The sequence below is a fragment of the Callithrix jacchus genome, chromosome 14, assembly GCF_049354715.1.
Source record: "Callithrix jacchus isolate 240 chromosome 14, calJac240_pri, whole genome shotgun sequence".
NCBI classification, from domain to species: domain Eukaryota; kingdom Metazoa; phylum Chordata; class Mammalia; order Primates; family Cebidae; genus Callithrix; species Callithrix jacchus.
This window is the reverse complement of record NC_133515.1, coordinates 65,964,438-65,987,375: the sequence shown is the minus strand read 5'-3', so window position 1 is coordinate 65,987,375 and position 22,938 is coordinate 65,964,438. Positions and strand designations below refer to the sequence as shown.

The 22,938-nt window shown below is 42.2% G+C and overlaps 1 protein-coding gene and 1 pseudogene across 3 annotated transcripts in view; one reads left to right on the top strand and one right to left on the bottom strand.

Moving 5' to 3' along the window:
* The window catches only part of LHCGR (luteinizing hormone/choriogonadotropin receptor), a 62,686-nt gene extending 46,558 nt beyond the window's left edge, over positions 1 to 16,128 (bottom strand). For 2 of the 3 annotated variants that reach the window (XM_035271468.3, XM_078348320.1), the window contains exon 1: positions 15,903 to 16,128. In XM_035271468.3, coding sequence (XP_035127359.1) covers positions 15,903 to 16,075 — 173 coding nt within the window. In that variant the 5' untranslated portion in view covers positions 16,076 to 16,128. The remainder of the gene's footprint in view (positions 1 to 15,902) is intronic. The other variant, NM_001301843.1, reaches the window with a different exon arrangement.
* A 3,596-nt stretch (positions 16,129 to 19,724) lies between these two features.
* On the top strand, positions 19,725 to 20,377 carry LOC100410752 (PRELI domain containing protein 3B pseudogene; annotated as a pseudogene).
* Positions 20,378 to 22,938: the final 2,561 nt, after the last annotated feature.

Here is a 22,938-nt window from a genome sequence, read left to right as displayed (position 1 = left end):
TGACTGGGTCAAGAGAGAGGCTTGGGGGCCAGGGACTGGGGAGAGAGGTGGGGTTAGGCAGGTGCACTGTGCTTGTCACAACAGAGTGTTCTCATGAAGTAACACAGAGAATGCAGTTCTGTGAATCCAAAGCCATTTTCCCTACTGACTTACGTTTTTATTTCAGAAATGTTACATCTTCATTTCTGATTTGTCTTTGGTTGGTCTCTGTTCCTAAGCATTCAAGTGTCTGTCTCCTGAATTTATTAATACATTTTATGATTTGCTAATAACTATTTGAATGTACCTCCTTTGAAGGTGCCCCACTCTCTAACGGATGCATCTATAATTCTTTCCATGATGCCAGAAACTTAGCAATGTGAACAATGATCTTAATAACCTTGCAATTCTACTTCTGTGTACACTGAGGGAAATTATCAAACTGATTCTCAAACTGGCACAAGGAATCTTTTACAAACGTTTTCTTCACAGCATTGGGGCATTAGGGGATTGGAGGCAACCCGGGTGTCCATTACTAGGTGAGGGAGTAGGCAAAATTTGAACAGTGCCTACCTAATTGAATAGGAGAGCATGTAGAAGTGAGAGTCTAAAGGCACACAGAGTAGCACGGGTGGATCTTCAAATCATGAAACTGAGAGAAAGAAGTGAGAAATTACTGAGCTATAATATACTATTTTCAGAATTAAAATACATGTACATAAAACACTAGACGTTAACCTCTTCCTGCACATGAACGTACACTAGGATTGTTATCTAAGGAATTGAGAGGAACAGAAGTGGGAGAAGGAGAGCAAATAAATAACTAAAAACAGAGAGGTACTTTGAATAGACTAGTGATAATGTTCCTTAAATGAAGACATATGACCAGCTTAAGCCTCTGTACCAGAGAGACAAATGGAAAATAAAAAAGTTTTATTTTGATGTATTGACTACCCGCTTGCTTACCTTTCTTCCTTCTCCTTCCTCTCTCCCTCCTTCTCTCCTTCCTTTCCTTTCCTTTTTTTTTTTTTTTTGAAGTTAGGCATACTTGTATTCCAATAATTTTGTGAACTACTGTGGGAAGGTCTAGTTGATATCATTTGATATAGAGCAGAAGCCAAGGAGAACTGAGGGCAAAAATGCCTAAGGCAAGGACGTTCAGCAGCTCTGCTGCCCAGGGTCAAAAAAGGAATGAAAGCTATGCATATAGCAAAGAAAATAAAGGAAGGACAGAGCCCTTTCGGTCTCAGCAAAAGAGGGTGACACACCACAACTATGCACCTCAGATGGGTGGTAAAGAATTAGGATTACTGGGCAAATATGAGGTTAAACTTGCAGGGTGGAGAGTTCTCTCTTGAAAGGTGACAGCTGTGAAAAATATAGTTGTAGAACTATGCAGCTACCTAAATTTATTATATTTTCACAGTCCTGTTTACAGTTTTGAAGTTTTGTTTTTAAATAAATTGACGATGCAGTGCAGGTGGCACCTTGCCCAAGTAAGTGCCTTTGCCACAGATACTGAAACAAATGCTTCAACTGGACTACAAAAACTGCATTAGCTTCCTCAGCTCTGGAACCTCCATCTATTCATTAATCCCATCTGCAGGTCCCCACCCCTTTTAGTTGTGGGTTAAAGTTGAAAAAGAAGCAGTCTGTACTCCTTAGGGCTGGAGTTAAGTCATTCACCCTAGTGTTGGGATCTTGGGATTGGTCATAACTCTGGTGAGGCTTGTGCATTGTCTAAACTGGACCCAATAATATTAATATTTGGAGGGCAGGAGTACACCTGAAGTGCCTACCCACATGCTATGCTGGTGTTTGTTTTTGTCTTAATTTCTTATCTTGTAGCTTGCTTGGTCTCCCCAGAGTCCATCTAGGAGTAGGGCTCCTTGTAGTTCCTGCCTTCTATTCTTCTGAGTCACCAGATCCTGGTCCCTCTATCTCTACCCCTTAGGTGACAGTGCTGCCCTAGAACACTTCCTGGTTGCTGTCTGGTTAGGATCAAGCTAGTATCTCTTACTGCTTGGTTCTGACTTTCAAACTGGGGCCTTTGGCACAGATGATGACCCTATTTTGATACTACTCAGTGGAGTTGGGCTAGTTTCTGTAGTGGATTCGGTGGTGGGCTACCCAAATCACTCTTCAGTACTGAGGCACCAATTTCACCAACTGCTAGGAGAGAGGGGGTGGCTGAAGCTCTCAGCTCAGTTGCTCTCCTAGAATTATGCTTGCAGACTGATGTGGTTTGGGTCTGTGTCTGCCCAAATCTCATGTCAAATTGTAATTCCCAACGTTGGAGGTGGGGCCTGATGGGAGGTGATTGGATCATGGTGTCAGATTTCCCCTTTGCTGCTCTTATGGTAGTGAGTGAGTTATTGTGAGATCTGGTTGTTTAAAAGTGTGTAGCACCTCTCCTCTCTCTCTCCCTCCTGCTCTGGCCACTGAAAATGTGCTTGCTTCCCCTTTGCCTTCTGCCATGATTTTAAGTTTCCTGAGGCCTCCCAGCCATGCTTCCTGTACAGCCTGAAGAACTGTGAGCCAATTAAACCTCTTTTCTTTATAGATTACCCAGTCTTGGGTATTTCTTTATAGCAGTGTGAGAATGGACCAGTACACAGAACAAGATTGCTACCTTGCTCAAGATTATGACTTCTCTTTTGGGTAGCCCTCATCCAATGACTGGACAATGTATAAAGGCCCAGCCCCATGCCTTCAGGTGGGACTACTCAGAAGGACCATCCCATCTTCAGAGTTTCTTCCTGTCAACTCTTACCCGGGCCCTGACTTGACTCCCTTCCCAGCAAAATCCAACTGCAAAGTACTCAGTGCAGCTGTGTCAGCGTCCAGTGACAGGAAACTTTATAGCATCCAGATAAATCTAATTACCTTAAAGAAGATAATGCCACCTTATCATGTCCTCCCTAGTGGTTTCAAATGTCTTCTGGGTACCCAGGATTGGCTCTTGGGCCCCTCTTCTTTTTTTTCTTTTGAGTTTAATAATACAAATGGCCTTGGAAGGAGCCAATTTGCCCAGTTTAATTTTTGTCAATGAATCCTCAGAGTAATGTTACCCAGAGAGCTTCAGTCAGGAGGGTTCTAGTGTATCCCTTTAAGAAAACCGATTTGTTTTGTATGTTATATGTATTAAAAATTTAAAAAAAGTCTGGAAATCCTTGCTTACAAAAACTTATCAATTGGAAGACAGGCATTATCAAAGATTTCTTTGTTCTAAAGAAGGATTTATACTGCAGGGCTACTTTAAATAGCAAACTCCTTGGGTGAGTGGAAAATAGAGTTCAGTGGACACACTCTTTCTTTTTAAAGACAGGTATTGCATAAAGCAAATAACTGTAGGTTTCTCACCTCCCCTTGGTTTTTCAGAACTTGAGTACAAGATGTTTCCTAGGGCAGGACGGCCTTCTGAGGCCCACAGGCTGAGCAGGCGCAGAGGGAAAGAAGAGCCAGGGAAGAAATCTAGCACCAATCTGGGGTCCTCAAAGACTGTATAGGGTCTTTGGTCACTTACCAGAGCTTTTACTTTTTCTGCCCAACACATGGCAGAGTGAAATGTTTTTATTCACTACCTTTAATTGTTTTCTTTTTAAAGCCATCTATATTATTGATTTAAGAAAGCTACAAACATCCATCCATTTCCCACAGATAATTAGTTTATTGCTAGAGCTACATCCTGAATTCTAAAATACTACAAAATCAGATGAAGGGAAAAAGGAGAGAAACCAGAGACATTTGAAGCTTTTTTGCCTAATGAACTTGTTGAAATGGGAGGAGGTTTATTTAAATATTTAAATTCAAAAGAATTTGGTGTTTTTGTATTTATTAAGATCTTGTTCTACACTTAACAGGTTCTTAAGAAATTCTGTGTTCTTTTCAAAGGTGCTCACAATTATAATAAACTTGCTTTCATCTTAGAATAAAAAATAGCTTTCTTCTTTTCAAATGATTTTAAATATTCAGGCTTTCAAAGGCATCGATCTATTTGGTGGCTTCATGACAGGGAATGTCTTCACTTACTGGCCTATTGTTTTCAGCATTTACCTAGAGGGAGTTGAGGCTTCAATGGTAACTGAAATATGAAGTTAGTATAGATGAACATCCAATATGTGAAGCTTTACAGCAGAAAACATGGAACATGCTTTAAAAATCCAGGTGGTTTTGATTATTGTTGACTACTCCCTGCACTTATTGTATTAGGCTCAAGGAATCAGAGTGAAAGGGTTGCTTACAAGCATTTGTTCCAACCCCTCACTTCACAGAGAAAGAATCTTAACTTCGGAAAAGGGAGATGACTTTTTCGAAACCACGTGGGAATTCAGAGGCAAATCTGGACTAAAGCAAAGGTTTCTTCATCCCTGGTTTGGTGCTGTTGTCCTCCACCAATCAACTCACATCAGTACTGTTCACTTGGATGTTTGTTGATACACTCTACTACATGATCCTCTATTTTTTTGTGTGAAAACTCAGCCTCCTGAACAGAGCCGTCAGCTTCTTGAGGACATAGCTCAGTTTCAAGATGCACCTCAAATCCCTGTTTCTCCATGAAGGTTTGGAGCCTACCAGAATGGTTTTTCTCTTTCTCTATCCTCCTCTGCACTTAATGACTACACTACTTTTTTCCCCTTCAGTATTATTTGAGAATTTACTGGATGCCAGGCATGAACATTTCCTCTGTTCTCCCATTGAACACCCAGTCGTTGGTAGATTCTGCTTTCACATTATCTCTTGCTTCCAGCCCCTTTATTCCTTACCCACTGCCACTCTTGGCCATTATTTTCTCCATATGGACTATTGTAGAGTCTCCTAATTGGTTTCCTCTCACTCCATCATTGCTTTCCCCCGACCAATCTAGATTACTCTTCCTGACAACTCCTGCTATGCCATTCCCACGTCAAGTAGTTTCTGTGCCTCCCTCTCGGCTAACCTAACTATCTACAAATGCCTCAGCCTTGCATTCAAAGCTCAATCTTTATTCACCAGTTGTATCTTGCCCTTATGTAACCAATACACTGGACTTATACTGTTTCATATGGCAGCCATTAGCCATAGTGGCCACTGAGCAGTTGAAATATAGGCCAGTCTGAATTAAGATGAGCTGTAAGTATAAAATGCACACTGGCCAGGCGCAGTGGCTCACACCTGTAATCCCAGCACTTTGGGAGGCCAAGGTGGGTGAATCACAAGGTCAGGAGATTGAGACCATCCTGGCCAACATGGTGAAATCCCATCTCTACTAAAATACAAAAAATTGGCTGGGTGAAGTGGCCCGTGCCTGTAGTCCCAGCTACTTGGGAGGCTGAGGCAGGTGAATTGTTTGAACCTAGGAGGCAGAGGTTGCAGTGAGCTGAGATTGTACCACTGCACTCCAGCCTGGTGACAGAGCAAGACTTCATCTCACACACAAAAATAAAAAAATAAAGCATACCAGGTTTGAAGACTTGGTAAGAAAAACAAAGGTAAAATATCTCAGTAATTTTTGTATTGATAATATATTGAAATGAGAATATTTTGTACATACTAGACTAAATGTTTTATTAAAGTTAATTTCACATTTTGAAAACTTTTAAAATGTGGGCACTAGAAAATTGAAAATTACTTGTGTGACTCACATTATGTTTCTACTGAACAGCACCTCCCTAGACAAATCAAACTATTTGTACTTCCTGAACTTGACTCACATTTTCCTGACATCATTCATGGTTCCTGCTGTTTGGCACATCTCCCTTCTTTGCTGGTCAAATTCTATCCTGGATTAAAGGTCCATCTCAGGCACTACATATTCTATGGAAGGGATCTTCGTCACCAGTTGCACTTGCTTTCTCTCTTGGAGACACATAGTGTGGTAGTTAAGAATGCACACTCTGGAGCCAGCCTGTGTTCAAATCAAAATTATTCCACAGCTATAAAATGTGTATAAGCTAAAAAAAAGATCTATGTTTACATAATACTAACATAGCATGCAGTACAAGATAAGAACTCAATAAGTATTTTTATTAATAATTCACAGCTGTTCACTGTCAAAGGGTTAGGCTACCTAGGCTACATTTAACGACATATCTATTTCCTTGGCAGAAGTAGGGGTGGGTGGGTTCCATACTTTGGAATTGATTTTTCTGTTTGTCATGGGTCAGTCACCTTTAAGTCTATGGCATGCCTATGGCTTATTCCTAACTCTTGACTCTCCCCTGATTAGCACAACTGAGAAGGAGAAGAAACACTCCCAATTGGTACCTTTCTTTTGGGCTCAGATACCTCTTTTAGGCTTTGTCTGATAGTCTTTTTAACACATGATAAAGAATAACCTTCCATTAAATATTTCAACTCTAGAGAGCCACTCTGCACATTTTGCATTAGAGCATTGATTGTTTTAAAGTTAAGTCAGTTGAAACTTTCCCATTGGAAAATACAATTTGAGCGACTGTCCTCTAAGACAGCCATTCCAGAGCACCCAAGAAGTTGTGAGGAGTTTATGTTTTATCATGTGAACCAAGATGTTAAGAAGATTCTCAGATAATGGATTTTTCAAGTCATTTGTGCAACAAGTAAATTAAAAATATAAAGCCTCAGAGGAATACAGTAAGTATATCTAAGCCCTTACTCAAAACCCATTTAAGGTTTTCTAAAGATACAAACAAAATAATCCAATCTCTGTCTCTTTAAACTAGAATTCAAAGAGCAATAATATAACATGACAAGAATAACTCTGGTAAATAAAACTACATGTTGGATTCTCCCTGGGGAATGTCTGCATCATCTGTAATGATGTCTTGAAAATAGTTTTCAGAAGCAGAGAATATTATGTTGTCAAGGCAGTGACATTGCAGATATGGTTCAGGAAGCTCTTTCATTAAAAACTTTTCTTTCCCAACACTGAAAAACTTTTTTTTAAGTAAATGTGTAAAATCTGGTTGCAACTGGTATGCTACATACGTTTATTATTTCTCATTTCTCTCTTTCTTTCCTTCCTTCTTTTATTCTTTTTCTTTCTCTCTTTTTCTTTTCTTTCTTTCTTCTTTTCTTTCATTCTTTTTGAGGCACGGTCTCGCTCTGTCACCGAGGCTGGAGTGCAATGGTGCAATCTTGGCTCACTGCAACCTCTGCGTCCCATTTCAAAAGATTCTCCTACTTCAGGCTCCCAAGTAGCTGGGCCTACAGGCATGTGCCACCATGCCTGGCTAATTTTTTGGGTATTTTTTAGTAGAGACGAAGTTTCACCATGTTGGCCAGTCTGGTCTCAAACTCCTGACTTCAAGTGGTCCACCCACCTCGCCCTCCCAAAGTGTTAGGATTACAGGTGCGAGCTATTGTGCCTGAGAATGGGTTTTAAGTGCCTGAAATTACTGGTGTGTGTGCCTTCACTTTTTGCTAACTCATCCCCTCTGGTAGCCATCATTATCAGGTTGCCTGTATCAAAAATGTCCACTTCTCTGGAAGTACCTCAGAGCTGGTTGCATTATGGTGGAAGAATTTTGCTGACTGAGCAGACTGATTCTATGCTGGGTGTGCATAGGTCAGTCAGTTTCTCCTTTTAGGAATTTGAAATTTATAATAGAGGGACAGAGAGGAGTCATCTTTGGAGCGGACTCATTGTAAATCTAGGGAGAAGCTCCCTGAGCTCCTTTTGCTAAGATGCCTGATACTCACCTCACATCTTCACAGCATACTTCTACCTCCTTATCCTTCTATTAAGTTAATCTCTTATGATTAAAATTGTCAGAATTGATTTCTGGTGCTTGCAAATGAAAAGACTTAGCCAGAGCCCCACTCAAGGTTTCCAGGGTGAAGTAATCCACTGTTCTATGGACAGTCCATAACACAGAGCACATGCTGGTGCTCAATGAGACGACCGAAAGCTTTGAATAGTGATTCCTCAGTGGCCTCTCTAAGCTGGCTAGAGCTGAGCTTATGTGGAGCCATGTTAGCCCTGCTGCTCCTATAGAGAATGACCCTTAAAGCACTATACAGTTCAAATGACACTTCCGTCAACGCTTCTTTGTTATTCTGGCTAGAAGAGATGATTCCCTGCTCTGAACTTCTATCTTGTTTATGACCTTTATCTAGCATTTATCACATTCTCCATTTCTCTGTAGTCATTTGAGAACAAGATCCCTCTTCTACATCTGAAAGACTATAAGCTTCTGGAGGGCAGAGATGGTGTCTTTGGATCCTGTATGCTATCTTGTACATTTCAGTACCTAGTTCCTGAATGGCCAGCAAGTCTCACCTGGAGGTTTTCTGTGTGTCCAGTCTGAGGCTTAGGGATGGGGAAAGCGGGGTGGGGTGGCAGGGGGTGGCAGGGAAGATCCAGAATGGGTTTGGATGCTCTAGCTGGGCAGACAGGACCAAAACCAGCCTATAATCAGGTATTAGGAGGTATGTGTCAGGGGCAGGGACAGCTCAGTCTGGGCTGAAAAGGCCAGAAATTAGACTCAACGCAATAATGAGCTCTGCTATTTTGGGATTCTAACTTACTCACTTTCCAGGTTGAGAAGATACAGTGGGTCATTTTCTCTAATTAACACCTCCCAGGAACAAAACCGTTCCATCAGGCTTGCCCCTTGGATGACAGATACTTGCTGTTCAACCTCCCATATGGGCTGTGGGTTTTTTAGTCTTCTCTGCATCATCAGATTATTACAGTAATAACTTGTAGTTATATGAAAACTTTATTTCCATGCTTTTGGCTTTTTTTTTTTGGTCTCATTTATCTTCGCTATATCTGCCCCCACTCAGGGTCGGGAATCATCATGTCCCTTTTACAGACAGCAAAGAGATTTTATCATTGAGCCAATACCTACAGTGCAAATTAGGGAAAGGGGACCTGGTGCTAGAACCCAGTTCTGCCCAGTCCTACTGATCAGTTTGAATAATTTGGGGACTGCGTTGGACCCTGTCCTGTCACACCAGAGCATCCTCACCTCTGTGGGCTTAGAAATGCTGTCTGTTGCTGCTTATGCGGTGGAATTAGGAACCCAGGAGCAGTGTAACCTCAATGCATCAGAGTCAAGGACAAATGTAACAGCAACAAGGGATTAAATCTTCATTCTGAAAGTTGAGTTTTATTTATAAATTGTACTTTTCTGAATTTGGCTCAGGTGGCATTAAAGAGCCGAGGTTCAGGGCCACATAGCAGCTGTGAGTGGTTTGCTAGGAGGGGGTGTCATCTCCCAGTGAGGCAGAAGCTGGGAGTAAATGAGGACCCTGTGGAGAAGCAGCTAGAAGCTGCCCACCAAGTCAGAAAGCCCACCTGCCTGGTGGGTGGGATTATTTTAATTCCTTTCATAAGAAAAAAAGCTGGTGGGAATTTGCTAAAATCTGCATTAAATATGATTTTTCTGCAGCCAAGGGGAGCTGCCGGAACAAAGCACATATGCTCCCATGGAGCCAGCGCTCTCGGCTGTGGACGTGAGCAGCAGGGCTTCTCTTCAGCACTGTGACTCAACTGGCTTTAAAACCTCAAGTGTAAGATCGGAGTTACACATGGCCGCCAAGACACCATTTGGTGCAGTCACTCTGGGAGATTATATTTTGGAAAGAGACCTTTGTTGCCTCATTTCAAGACATGAAAAGAAGCCAATTGAGGGGCTTAGGAAGAAGATAGAGGTGGGCAAAGGAGCAGAACTGGAGCCTTGATTTAATCTGATTTACTGCTTTTGAAATGAAAAAAAAAAAAAAAATAGAAGAAAAAAGCCCAAGGAATTATTGCTCTCCAATGAGGGAGCTGGGTCCAATGCCAAGGGGATCTGCGTGTGAACCTTTTGGCTCTACACTTCCGTTAAGATTTTGGGAACTCTGTTGCTTTTTTTTTTTTTTTTTAGTGTCTTGCTAGGGGCTATCATTCATTTTCCCCAAAAGAGTGATTTTTAAATAAATAAAATCTAGTGTTTCCTGAGCTTGTCCGGAGGAGTCTGTGTATCAGCAAGGTCAGGTTTAAGAATTGCCTTGAAGGCATGGCTGGGAGAGCTGAGTCAGAACTAAGGTTCAAGATTAACCTCAACCTTGGGCCTTTGTTTCTTTAGGGGTGGTTGTGGTGGTGGTGGGGGCGGGCTAGGGAGGTGGGACATGAACTTTCTTAATTCAGAGATTTTTTTGGCTGGCCCAGCTTTAGGAAAGCTGAGGGTAGGGCCAAGCTATCTTACTTGCAAGACTGTGGTACTCTTATTTCTGCCTGTGGATTCTTTCCTGGGGGCTGTTACCTTGTGTCCTACAGCAGGAGCCCATCTTTCTCAATTCAGGCTGCCTTGGTGGTTTTTGTTTGTTTTTATTAAAAGATCTTGGGCTAGGAATTGATTCTTCCCTACTGAGTGAGTCTAAAAAATAAAATGAAAACAATCTAGATGGAATATACTAATATAGGTAAGCTTCGAAGTTGCTATGTCTGCTATTTCCCATTCAAACGATAGACTGGAAGATAACAAATTCTATTTATAGGACCTGGATGCTGACATAACACAAATAACTCCCTTCACAACCTATAGCATTTTCTCACTTCCCCATTTCTAAAATGGAGATTTAAAAAAATGAGATTTAGATGTAATACATGCTAGCTAATGTAGGCATGCTTCTTTTTTGTATGAGTTAATTGTTCCTATTCAGCTATCTACTCAGTTTAATCCTGAAACTCAGTAAACACTTTAATTATACAAGTGAAATTCTGGGAACCCTGAGTTGAATAACACCTCTTCAGGTGGTTCTTACTCTGGCACAATGATTCTGAACCAAGGGGTGGGGGAGGAATTGCCCCCTGCCTCTCCAGGGGTCATCTGGCAAATGTCTAGAGATACTTTTGGTTGTCACAATTTGGGAGGGCAGCGCTCCTGGTGTTTATCAAGTGGCCAGGGATACTGGGAAGCATTCTACAAGGTAGAAAACAGTTCCCATAACAAAGAATGATCTGGCATCAATTGTCAATATTATTAAGATTTAGAAACCTGCTCTGGCGGAAGAGGCACATGTTGAACAAATGGTTGCATTATGGTGGGATATGTGCAAAAATACATGTAAGCCCAGGATATTGAAGTGACTATGTGGAGGGGGCAGCTGGAAGTGGAGTGGGGTTGGGGCGGTGGGCATCAGGTAAGGCTTCATGGGGAAGTGACTCCTAGTCATGGTTTTTACTTACCGCCTTTGCAACGAATCATCAAAGAATGACTTTCATTGAAAGCTTAGTAGTCAAGAACTCCATATTGGGATTTTTCTTTCTTTTTTATTTTTGGCACAACCTCTGGGTAATCAAAGCTCTCTAATAACTTTATGTCTTCTCTGAAAAAATATTTCCCCCCCAAAGCCTGGGAGAGGGATACAGATGGAAGAATTTATTCAACCTTGTTCCTTGCTTCTCAGCAGGGATCTCTAGTTGACTTTAACCTGTGGTTCTTCCACCAAGACTCCTCTTTAAAGCTTCTTAAAACGTGGCCCATTAAACCTTCCCTTGGAGATTTCCATTCATAGTGATTAATTCGTTCTCTGAATTCCTTGGACCCTGCTGTCTCTCTCTACACCTACACCAGTCTCTTGGGGATGTGTTTCCACAGAGATCATGGGCTCCTCAGGGACAGGAACCACAGCCTTTACATGTACATCCCTCTATGGCATCGAACATTGTTTTGGACCCTGATTTACACTGCAGGCAAGAAGAAGAGGAAGACACTCAAAAAAGATGTCAGGAAAGAGTAACACTGGATTGATATGAACATTGTATTAGGTTGGTGCAGAAGTAATTGTGGTTTTTGCCATTGAAATTAATAGCAATTACTTTTGCACCAAGCCAGTATCTTGCCAAAGCCTCTGGATTATGTCTTATAACAAAGTCTGAAAGTTTAATTTCTGTTCAGTAGGTACAACATGAAAAAAAAATAAATTTCCATAATTATTATTAGCATTTTCTTACTAACAGATTTTTCAGAAGCTGTTTCCATATCAAGCAGATCAACCTTTCTGTTGTCATAGAGACAAAGATCTTTATATAACTGTGGGCAAGGTGAGAGTTTTTTCTTCTCCTCTTTGCAGTTGCCTAGAACTAATAAGAAAGGAGAGGAAATTTTTTAAATCAATTTTTTTCTTTCTTTTTTTTCCCAATTAAAACAAGTGAAATGTGGGAGGCCATTTTTTTTAAATCACATTTTTTATTTTAAATACCTATGTTTTTCATAAAATATGAACGGGGAGGAAAGATTTGGATGATGCCATTTTCAAAATTTGTAAGCAGTGGGCTTGTCAGTGATAAGCAGTTATAATCCATGTACCTTGGGTTTTTTTCTTCTTAAACCAAATAATGAACTTTAGATGAAGGTCTTAGGTTACTAGGGGCCCAAATGACTAAAGCATAAACTATTGAGGGGTTGATGCTGAATTCCAAGGTGCTCTGTGGAATTGCCTCCTCCAACCCTGAGAACTTGGAGTGCTCCCCTTCTCTCTGCAGAGGGAAAGTCTATAATAATTTAGTGCAAGACCACATCATCTTCTCTTGGAAGCCTTATCTCATAATTTAAGATTTCTTTTTTTTAATGAACTGATAACTTACCATTTATAGCAGTTTTCTGTGGCATGATTACTGTTTATCATTTCATGCATTCACCATCAAGAAAAGAGGATTTCAGTATGAACCTGTCCACTTTTCCTGTTCTTTGCCTTAATATTGAGTTATTTCTTTACCCAAAGGTCTTCTTCCCTCAGGACTCAAAACTATCCTTATTTGTTCTAAGATTAACATTTCCCCTATGTTGTTAGACTGATGCTCTCCTCCTACCCCCACTGAGATCTGACTCTAACAATCATTAATCTTTCCTCATTCCCTAGATCTTCAGTCTGCCCTCCATGGATTCCTTCTTCCAGTCATCTTTGACGAAAAAATAATCTTCCTCAATTCTGCTTATTTTCCATCTGCCTCTGGATTTAGGATTTTAATTTTTGCCATTTTGCAATAAATAGATGTTATACATGCTTTGGGGGGATGGGGAAGGGAAGTGTATGGCACAAAGACGTTTAAAGTATACTTTTTCCTGTCTCCCTGGAGAGCTGTGCCTTGGTTCTCAAGCATTAGTATGCATCAGAATCACTTGGGGAGCTTGTTAACATGTAGCCTACTGGACCCCACCAGTAGGGTTTCTGATTCAGTAGGTTGGGGCTGGGGCCTCAGAATATGCAGTCTAACATTTCCCAGGTGATGTTCACACTGCTGGGCTAGGACCATACTTAGAGAAATGTTGCCTTAAAGTAACAACCCTCTCTTCGCTTAACATGCACCTCTCTCGTCATATGGATGTTGATGTTGTTACGTTGTGCCAAAAGTCATCCTGTTTTGGCTTGCATAGGCTCAACGTCCACAGAGTGACAAGGGCATCTCTTGAAAGATGAGGGCATCTCTCAACTGTCTGGTACTCAGGCAATGCAACCTGATGAGGATCAGCATGCGTGGCTAAGGAGGCCAAATTACTGGCAGAGGATATTCCTGGTGGATGCTGGTAGTCCCTGCTCCTCCAGGCTGCTGCGGACCACCTGCACGGTCTGCCGCGGCTGCACGCTCAGCGTGGGGAAATTGCTGCGCCCGTGAATGGGAATCGGCTCGCTCAGGAGAGCGTACAGTCGCTTCACCTGTGGCCAGCTCAGCCCGCTCAGGTGCCGTCCGGGGGAGGCCGAGAAGGCCTCCGGGTCCGGGCCGCCGCCTACCGGGGCTACCGTGGCCACCGCCGTAGCCGCAGCCATCCCCACCTGCACAGCTGCCCCATCCCCGAGCTCAGCTCCGCTCTCCGAGGTCATCATCTGCCCGGACCCCGGGCCCCGATGGCAGAAACCGTGGGGGTGGTTAAGGGGAGAGGACAGGAAAAGCGGCTGGGCAGGAGCCAAGGCGGGGGGCACGGAGGCAGGTACGAGGCGGCAGCGACTGCGAGACAAAGCCAAGGCACACCTCGGACAGCGACGACTGACCGACCCTAGCGCCTCTGCACCCCCAAACCTAGTCAGCCCTGCCAAATATTTCTGAGGGGTTCTAGGATTCCTGAAACCCTGCGGGGAGGCAGCAGGAGAAAGTATTATTATTACTTTTTTAAAATTAACTTCAGCCTTTTCCAGGGAAGGGGTCCCCTCCTGAGAACAGCACGTGGCAGCAGGAGCCCTTAAGAGATCTCTCTCACTGAAAAGCTGAATTCAAAAGGACCTGGGGCTTGGCCCACCCAATCATGCCCCCAATGGGAGTTCTTCACTTAGTACTAATTTTGGAGAAACTGAGTGTGTAAGAGAGTGTGTGTGTGTTTTATTAAGAAAGCAGTCGTTTTCTTACAAAGACAAGCAAATATAAAAAGATAATGAATAGATAAAATCCTGAATTGCGACTCAAAAGCTGTGGGACCTTGAGCAAGTTATTCCTTCCCTTTGGATCTCAGTTTTTTCTAATCTGCATGATAAGCAGCAGGCAAGTGAGAAAGTCTGCTAGTGGTACAGTCATTCATAGGAGCAACACGGCAGCTTATCGGGGATGGACCAGGGCTGGAACTTGCAAGGCCTGCGCTATGGATTTGTGAATTGATGGAAACAAATTCTATCAGCATGGTCCATTCCTTCAGGGAATGGAGCTGACAAGATAATTAATGGAAACTAATTAATATAAATCCCTCAACCCTTAAACTGTATCTCTCAACCACAATCATTCCCAGCAGGCCTTTAACTTTTCCACCGGAAGAAGCCTGGCCTTCTGGGAATGACTGTGGTTGAGAGGGTTAGGGAGGGTGAGCCTCCTCTATGAAACAGGCTGTTGGGGGTTCAAAGGAAATGGCAGAGCGGGTGGTCTCCTTCCTTCCCCAGCACAGAATTCCATCATGTCTAATTGTTAGGAGATGATCAAGACCTCTACAAGCCTTTTAGATATTCTTGTCTTTTTTTCTTTTTTTTCCTTTGAAGGAAAAGAATTGAGATGTAAATCCTATACTGTACAATTTAAAGAGGACAATGCAATGGTTTTTTAATATGTTCACATGCAATCGTCACTACAATCTAATTTTACAAAAGTTTCATCACCCCCCACCCCATACCCATTGATTGTAGTCACCCATCCACTCCCTCACCTCCAGCAGCTACTAATCTACTTTCAGTTTATCTGGACATTTCATGTAAATAGGATTATAAGATATGTGGTACTTTTTTTTCTAAATGGGAGAAAGGAGACCTGATGACATCCTGATACAGTAGCACTAAAGGCTCCCCTTCTCCTCTTGACCTCATCACTCTGGAATGAACGCCCTCCACCTGCTTGCTGGTGTATACAATCCCTCAATCAGGCCTGTGAGTGTGGAGGTGGTGGTGGTGGTGCATGGGGTCCGGCGGTTGGGCACGGGGCCTTTGGTCCATTTGACAATGATACTCGAGTGCAAGCACATCTGGCCCGGTGGAGCAGCGGCTTGTATGCTAAGAGGCCTGTGTGACCGCGCCAGCAGTTCCAGTTGACAGATTAGGTCACCCTTGGCCATAGGGCCTGAGCACTCCATTCCTAGAGGACCACAGGGTGCGAGAGCCCACATCCATCTTCCCTGACGTGGCTGGCCCAAGGCTCAAAGGCCTGTGACTTCTCTGGCAGAGACAGCTGCTGGTTGAGGAGCATCACACCCATATTTCCTTCCAGCAGCGGCAGACAGCAGGCCTTCTCCTGAGGCTCCTGAATAGTTCTACTCTCCAAGCCGCAGCCCTACCCAGGGGGAAAGAGCCGGGGCCGGGGCTCTCAGGGGTATGGGGTTGCAAAAACAACCACCAAGCTTTGAATTCTCATCACCCTAAAACGTGGGGGAAATTTGATAGGGCAAAGCGTCTTTCTCCAAGCTTCCAGGGAAAGGGGGCCACAAGAGAAGGGAGGGAAGGCGAGACAGAGTGACTGAGGGTCCTGCATCGAGGGGGCCGCGACGGGAGCGCTGTGTACTCACAGTCGAGTGAGACCGGCCCCGGGGCCGGGGCAGCGCAGGGCGCCGTCGGGCGTGCAGTTGCAGGGCTCAGGGCAGCAGCGCGCCTCGCGCAGCGCTCGTGGCAGCGGCGGCAGCGGCAGCAGGAGCAGCAGCAGCAGCTTCAGCAGCTGCAGCGCCAGCAATGGCTGCTTCATGGCCGGCGAACTGGGCTTCTGCGGCTTGCCAGTGTCTTGGACCGCCTCAGAGTGCGGCCCGCACTCCTCTCCCCGCCTCTTGACCTGCCCTTCCACACACCCTTCCCTGCCGGCCCGCCCCTGCCCTCCCCCTCTTACCGCGCACCCCGCTGAGTCTGCTCTGCCTCGATCTGCGTGCCCAGTGACCCCATCACCTACTTCCTGCTACTTTCCCTTGTCTTGTCCCGTACCATCTGCAAATGGTCCTCGCTATAGGAGGCAGAGAGATTTATTTGGCTTGGTCCTGTATCTCTTCTATAGATTGGAAGGTCACTGACAATAAAATCCAATTCAGATTTATTTATATATTCCTCTGGCTTCTACATGATAAGTCCTCAGTGAAGATATCTTGAATGAATGATTGAAACAGCATAATACTGGTATCGGCTGCCCCATAGAAGGCCCAGGATAGGCTAGACCTTGTAACAGGTGCTCTGCCTCACATTATGTCTAAGCTCCACATATGTTTTGGATTAGAGGTGGGGCGTTCTGAGTTGAGTGAGTTGATACTTCCAGAAACCGCTTTTATTTCATCTGTGAAAGCGTCTGATAGATACTCGCTATACCCACAGCAGAAGGCCTAAGAGTGCCCAGCGCAGGCAGTTCTCCTCTCCTTTATCCTGGGCCCCTAATCTTTTCCCCTTCTCTCTTACCAAATCCCTCCACTCTACGAGTAATCACTTCCCATCCTCCCTCCTACCCCAGTAATTTCTCTTGGTGGTAGGTGCTTTCTTCCTTATAGTATAAAGTCCTGTATCTCTTCTATAGATTGGGGGGTCACTGACAGCAAAATCCAATTCAGATTTATTTTTATATTCCTTCTGGCTTCTACGGGATAAGTCCTCAGTAAAGATTTGTTGAATGAATGAATGAAACTGCATAATACTGTTAGCGGTTGCCCCATAGAAGGCCCAGGATAGGCTAGACCTTGTAGCAGGTGCTCTGCCTCACGTCATGTCTAAGCTCCACATTGAAATAGCAGGGTGTTTACAATGAGAAAAATGTCCTGAGAGGTATGTGGCTTCCCTGGAGTCACATGGTTTTTAAGTAGTAAAACCCGGAACTCATGTCTATCACTTACCATCTCTCACCATTGTAAAAAACTGCTATGTGATCTACATACCAAGGGACTTAGAAGGGAGACAAAATTTTATGGTAATCATGGGAATGCATAATATCCCCTCTTTGATTTGACCATTCCTTTCTTCCAAGGAATCTGTTTGGATTCTAGAAATCCTAGCAGTTTTGCAGGAAGAGGAGGGCTTTGAAAGCTGGGAAGGCATCTGAGGCTTTAAAGAGAGGAAACATAATAGATTTCTTTCATTCTGAAGCCAGCTTTCAAGAGTGGGCTCCCTCATTCACCATTCTACAGTCTCTTGCTCAAGTAGGGTAGATTATTATTATTTTAAAAACTCGTTTGGCTTTGCTCATATTATGCTAGATGGCACAAAAACAATGCTTATGTCTATAGTGTTGTTTTCTGTGGATCCTCTCATCAACTGCTTATCTGATGACTCCTCACCCTTTAATACCTCTGCATGGGCTGTTCCCATTATTTTCTCTTCCTTTTCCGTTATTCCATTAGATAGATTCCTGATTGTCTTTCAAGACTCAGTCCAATGTCATTTCCACTTTGCATCTTCTCTGACTCAACCTAGTTGAGTAGTTGTGGCCATAACACCTGGTTCTACAGCCTGTAATCTAACACACTGTAATTATGGGTTTAATTCTGCTTTCTCCTGTCTGTTCATCTTATTATCACCTGAGCATGTCATAGCTTCTAGCTCTTAGTAGGTGTTCTGTATGTATCTGTTGAATAACAGAGTGAATAAGTGAAACCCAGGCCCAGATTTGTAGTAGATGCTCAGTAAATTATCTGAGAAGAGCTTAACAGCCTCACTTGCTTTATTCTCAACCATGCTGGATCTGTCTGGATATGTATAAAGTAATTATCCATGACTGCTTTGGGGTCATGTTTTCTGTTTGCTTTTAGTTTTGTCAGATTTTGGTAGGGAAGTTGGGGTAAGCAATGGGATTTTTAAACATTTCCACCATGTATCTTGAATGGAGGAGAGAAGGAATGAATAACTCAAGGTGACTGAGTGGCGTTTCTTTCAAGTCTCATGTTTATGTGACTTTTTTTCTAAACTCTGTAGCGTATCTGTTATATAAAAAAAGTTTGTTCCCACCTACCCCTGAATCTTTTAGAACCAGGGATATCCCAGGAAGAATCATTTAATTTTGTACTCTAATAGGAGGAGTAGGCAATCCGAACCCTAGGATTTTCCTCCTGGTTCTGCCGTCAATCATGCGATTTGCTCTTCAGTCTCTTCATCTGTAAGAAGGACTGAAGTTCACTATCCCTTAGGCTCTTCTGGCTCTAAAATGCAAGGACTTTCTAAGCAGCAACTCTAGCATTGCTAGTGGGAGGAATTGGATTGTATATGTTGACTTCTTATAGCTTGTCTTGGATTGGAAATAAAATCTTGTTTATGGAGAACTGAGGTTATTCATTTAGAAGAAAACTCACAACTGTAATGAGTTTTCACAAAATTTTACTATCTAGATTAATTTCAGTTGGATCTTAATTATCACATCAGTTCTTGCAATGTACCTATTATAATAAAATCATATTGATTCATTTGTTATAATCATAAAAGTTTGCAACAATGGAGTTTACCTATCTTATTCATTAATACTCATTAGAGTATTTTTAAATCCAAAGGACTTTGTTTCATTAACTATGGTTATAGCTACTTTGTCACAGAACTTCAAACCAGCATGACCCAAAAAGATTGCTAATTACATTTTAATGACAAAAAAGTTCACAGAATTCACAAGTATTTTATCCTACTTTAGAGATAGAAAAATATAATATCTGACACTAACTCAGAAATTGCAATTTAAACTCTCCAAAGTTTTAGAACAGAGCTGCTCATGTTTTAGGGTGCAGAAATACCATTTGCAAAGCTTTAAATACAATATTCCTAGAACTTTCCCCAAGAGTTTCTGATTCAATAGATATAAAGTGGGGTCCAATAATCTGTATTTTAACAAGCTTTCTCATGTAATTTTGATGCATGTAGTCCTAGAGCACAATTTGAGGAATACAAAAATGGAAATTCTAGAATTAAATTTGCCTTAAGAAGACAAAGCTCAAGAATCTTTATTAAGGACTTTGAATGAAGCCTAGTAATTTCAATGCATTTTTTTTTTTTTTTGAGACAGAGTTTCACTCTTGTTGCTCAGGCTGGAGTGCAATGGTGCAGTCTCAACTTGCTGCAACCTCTGCCTCACAGGTTCAAGCGATTCTCTTGTCTCAGCCTCCCGAGTAGCTGGAATTATAGGTTCCCACCTCCACACCCAGCTAATTTTGGTATTTTTAGTAGAGATGGGTTTCACCATGTTGGTCAGGCTGGTCTTGAACTCCTGACCTCAGGTGATCTGCCTGCCTTGGCAGCACTATAATCCAAAGTGCTGGGATTATAGGTGTGAGCCACTGTGCCTTGCGTCAATGCATCTTAAAAGAAACCTTGGGTGCTGGGGGTGGGGTGGGGGCTGGTATAGCCTCCGTACCTAGTTGTACCCTGGTGCCACCCGGTCATCACTCAGGCCGCCGGCGCCATGAAGATCTGGACATCGGAGCACGTCTTTGACCACCCGTGGGAAACTGTTACAACAGCTGCAATGCAGAAATACCCAAACCCTACGAACCCAAGTGTGGTTGGAGTTGATGTGTTGGACAGACATATAGATCCCTCTGGAAAGTTGCACAGCCACAGACTTCTCAGCACAGAGTGGGGACTGCCTTCCATAGTGAAGTCTCTTATTGGTGCAGCAAGAACAAAATCATATGTGCAAGAACATTCTGTAGTTGATCCTGTAGAGAAAACAATGGAACTTAAATCTACTAATATTTCATTTACAAATGTGGTTCCAGTAGGTGAGAGGCTTATATACAAACCACATCCTCAGGACTCAGAAAAAACTGTTTTGACTCAAGAAGCTATAATTGCTGTGAAAGGAGTTAGCCTCAGCAGTTACCTTGAAGGATTGATGGCAAGTACGATATCCTCCAATGCTAGTAGAGGCCGAGAAGCAATGGAATGGGTAATACACAAATTAAATGCTGAGATTGAAGAACTAACAGCCTCAGCAAGAGGAAGCAAACAGACTCCAATGGCTGCAGCAGCATTTGCAGAGAAGTGATAGTGAAACTTGATAGGCAACCTCGGGTACTCCAGGTCTCTCTAAGCTGACTATATATTTATTTGTTATTTAAAAAATACAACTATATTTTAGGTAATTTTTTTAAGTCGGTATAAGGCTATGTGACTTGACCAAAACAGATGCAGGGCCTGTAAATAAAAGGAATCATCTGAAATTAATGTTGTTTGAAATTAACTCTCTGATTCTGAGGGTTCTAGTATTTCTGTGAAAATTCAACAAGAATTCCTTGGAAATAAGTATTGATATTGAATCTCCTTAAGGTAGGATTTTCAAGCTTTTCATACACTGGAACTCCACCTGACTTTGGACCAACCCCAGAACACAGCAGAGCCACCTATAGACACCCATTGCCCTGCTGCTGTACACTTGAACAGCTTGCACAAGGGAATTCACCTAAAAGGAGAAATTGTGTAGTTTTAAAATATATTTTGTGTAAAATAACTTGCTCTGCTATAAACCACCATTAAAATCCAGTGTTTTGATTTGGTACTTAATATTTTTGGAGTGAAAATTATCACTAAAGTAACATGACTCCAACAAAAGTATGGTTTCATTAAAGAGTACTGTATTGATTTGCCAAAGTTTTGTAACTTAGTAAAGGTATTAACTTCCTTGGATTTGTACTTTATGATTTAGTATGCTGTACCGTGGGCTGGTTATGTTAACTGAAAAAAATAAAGTCATTACCTGAGTTTAAAAAAAAAAAAAAGAAACCTTGATGTGTGTAAGTACATGCATAGAAACAGTATATTCTGTGTGCATGTGTTTAAATGTCTAAACTTATTTAATTGGTTTTATTGCCAAGATTTATTTACTTACTTATGGAATGAGCAATGTTACAAAATCATGGAATCTATTTTCTTTATGCCACACTAGGTCTAAACTCAGTAGCAACTGAAGTTACACTAAGACGTTGGAGTTGAAAGACATTAGCAAAGTAATTTTTAAAAAAAATTTACTTTAGGTTCTGGGGTACATGTGCAGAACATGCAGGTTTGTTACATAGGTATACACATGCCATGGTGGTTTGCTGCACCCATTGACCCATCATCTACATTAGGTATTTCTCCCAATGGTCTCACTTCCCTAGCCCCCCACCCCCCAACAGGCCCCAGTGTATGATGTTCCCTCCCTGTGTCCATATGTTTTCATTGTTCAACTCCCACTTATGAGTGAGAAAATGCAGTGTTTATCTTTCCGTTCCTGTGTTAGTTTGCTGAGAATGATGTATATCATTCTTCCAGCTATATCCATGTCCCTGCAAAGAACATGAACTCATTCTTTTTTATGGCTGCATTGTATTCCATGGTGTATATGTGCCACATTTTCTTTATCCAGTCTATCTTTGATTTATATTTGGGTTGGTTCCAAGTCTTTGCTTTTGTAAATAGTGCTGCAAAAAAAGTATATGTAGAATGATATATAATTCTTTAGGTATATATACCCAGTAATGGGATTAGCAAAGTAATTTTTAAAACCTTAAGTAGAATAGGCAAGGTTTTTTTTATTCTAAACACATACCCTGTTAGTACAATAACTGATATTTCTTCTTACTTACAAGCAGTAGTTTTACCTTTCCTTTGGAAGAAAAGGTGAACATAGACAGAGGAAGAAAAAATTTCTTAAGAAAAGAAAAATACAGTTACACCTCTGAGCTGTTCACTTTTTTACCTGGGGTAAAAAAAAAAACTAAGCAAAACAAAATAAAGAGAAGAAAAAGTACTGAAAGCTACACTCCGAAATTTCATGCCACTTCTTTATTGCTTGTTTGGAAATTTCATCTCTGTTTCACTGTCTACATAATGTAAAATCAGAGCTGTGATCATCTGTGCCACCTCTAACACTGCCCTGGGGTTCTTGTGGGTCTCAGGGGGAGTTTGAAGCTGCAGGCTGATAGGCAGCTGGGTGGTAATTGGAATGTGATAATTGGTCTGGGGCATGAGAATTCTTCTCTGAGACTGATGGAGAGAGAGTTGGAGAAGAGGCCTTGCATTTTTGGTCATGTTGCTGGAAGGATGTGAATGAATTAGGGGCTGCTGTCCTTCTTGTCTCATGGAAAAAGCCTATTTGTGCTGGCAACAACTGGAGAAATGTAGAGATGAGAAACAGATGGGGGCAAACATTCTTGTTAATGTCCTTTTACTTCATGGAACTGGTCATGCCTGAGGCCAGCTCTATCCTTGGACTTCCTAAATAATGAGCTGACACACTCCCCTCCTGCTTAAGCTAGTTGGAGTTGAGTCTCTCTCACTTGCAACCAAAATGCATCATCTCTACTATCGGCCTTTGCTGTCAACTTTATTTAACCTGCTGACTTCCCTCATCCCTTCACAGTAGGAGAGAAATAGGGCTTTTCTATTCTTCTTATCTCTGTCATAGGAGTCATTGTAGTCATAGTGAATTTTCCCCTTTGCATGGACAGCCTTTATCACTATACTTTTGGGAATAAACAAGTTGAATGAGTGAATGAATGAATGAATGAATGAGGCTTGAAGAATGAATTATTGCTCATCTGGAAATTTCATCTCCATTTCACTGTCTACATAATGTAAAATCAGAGCTGTGATCATCTGTGCCACCTCCAACACTGCCCT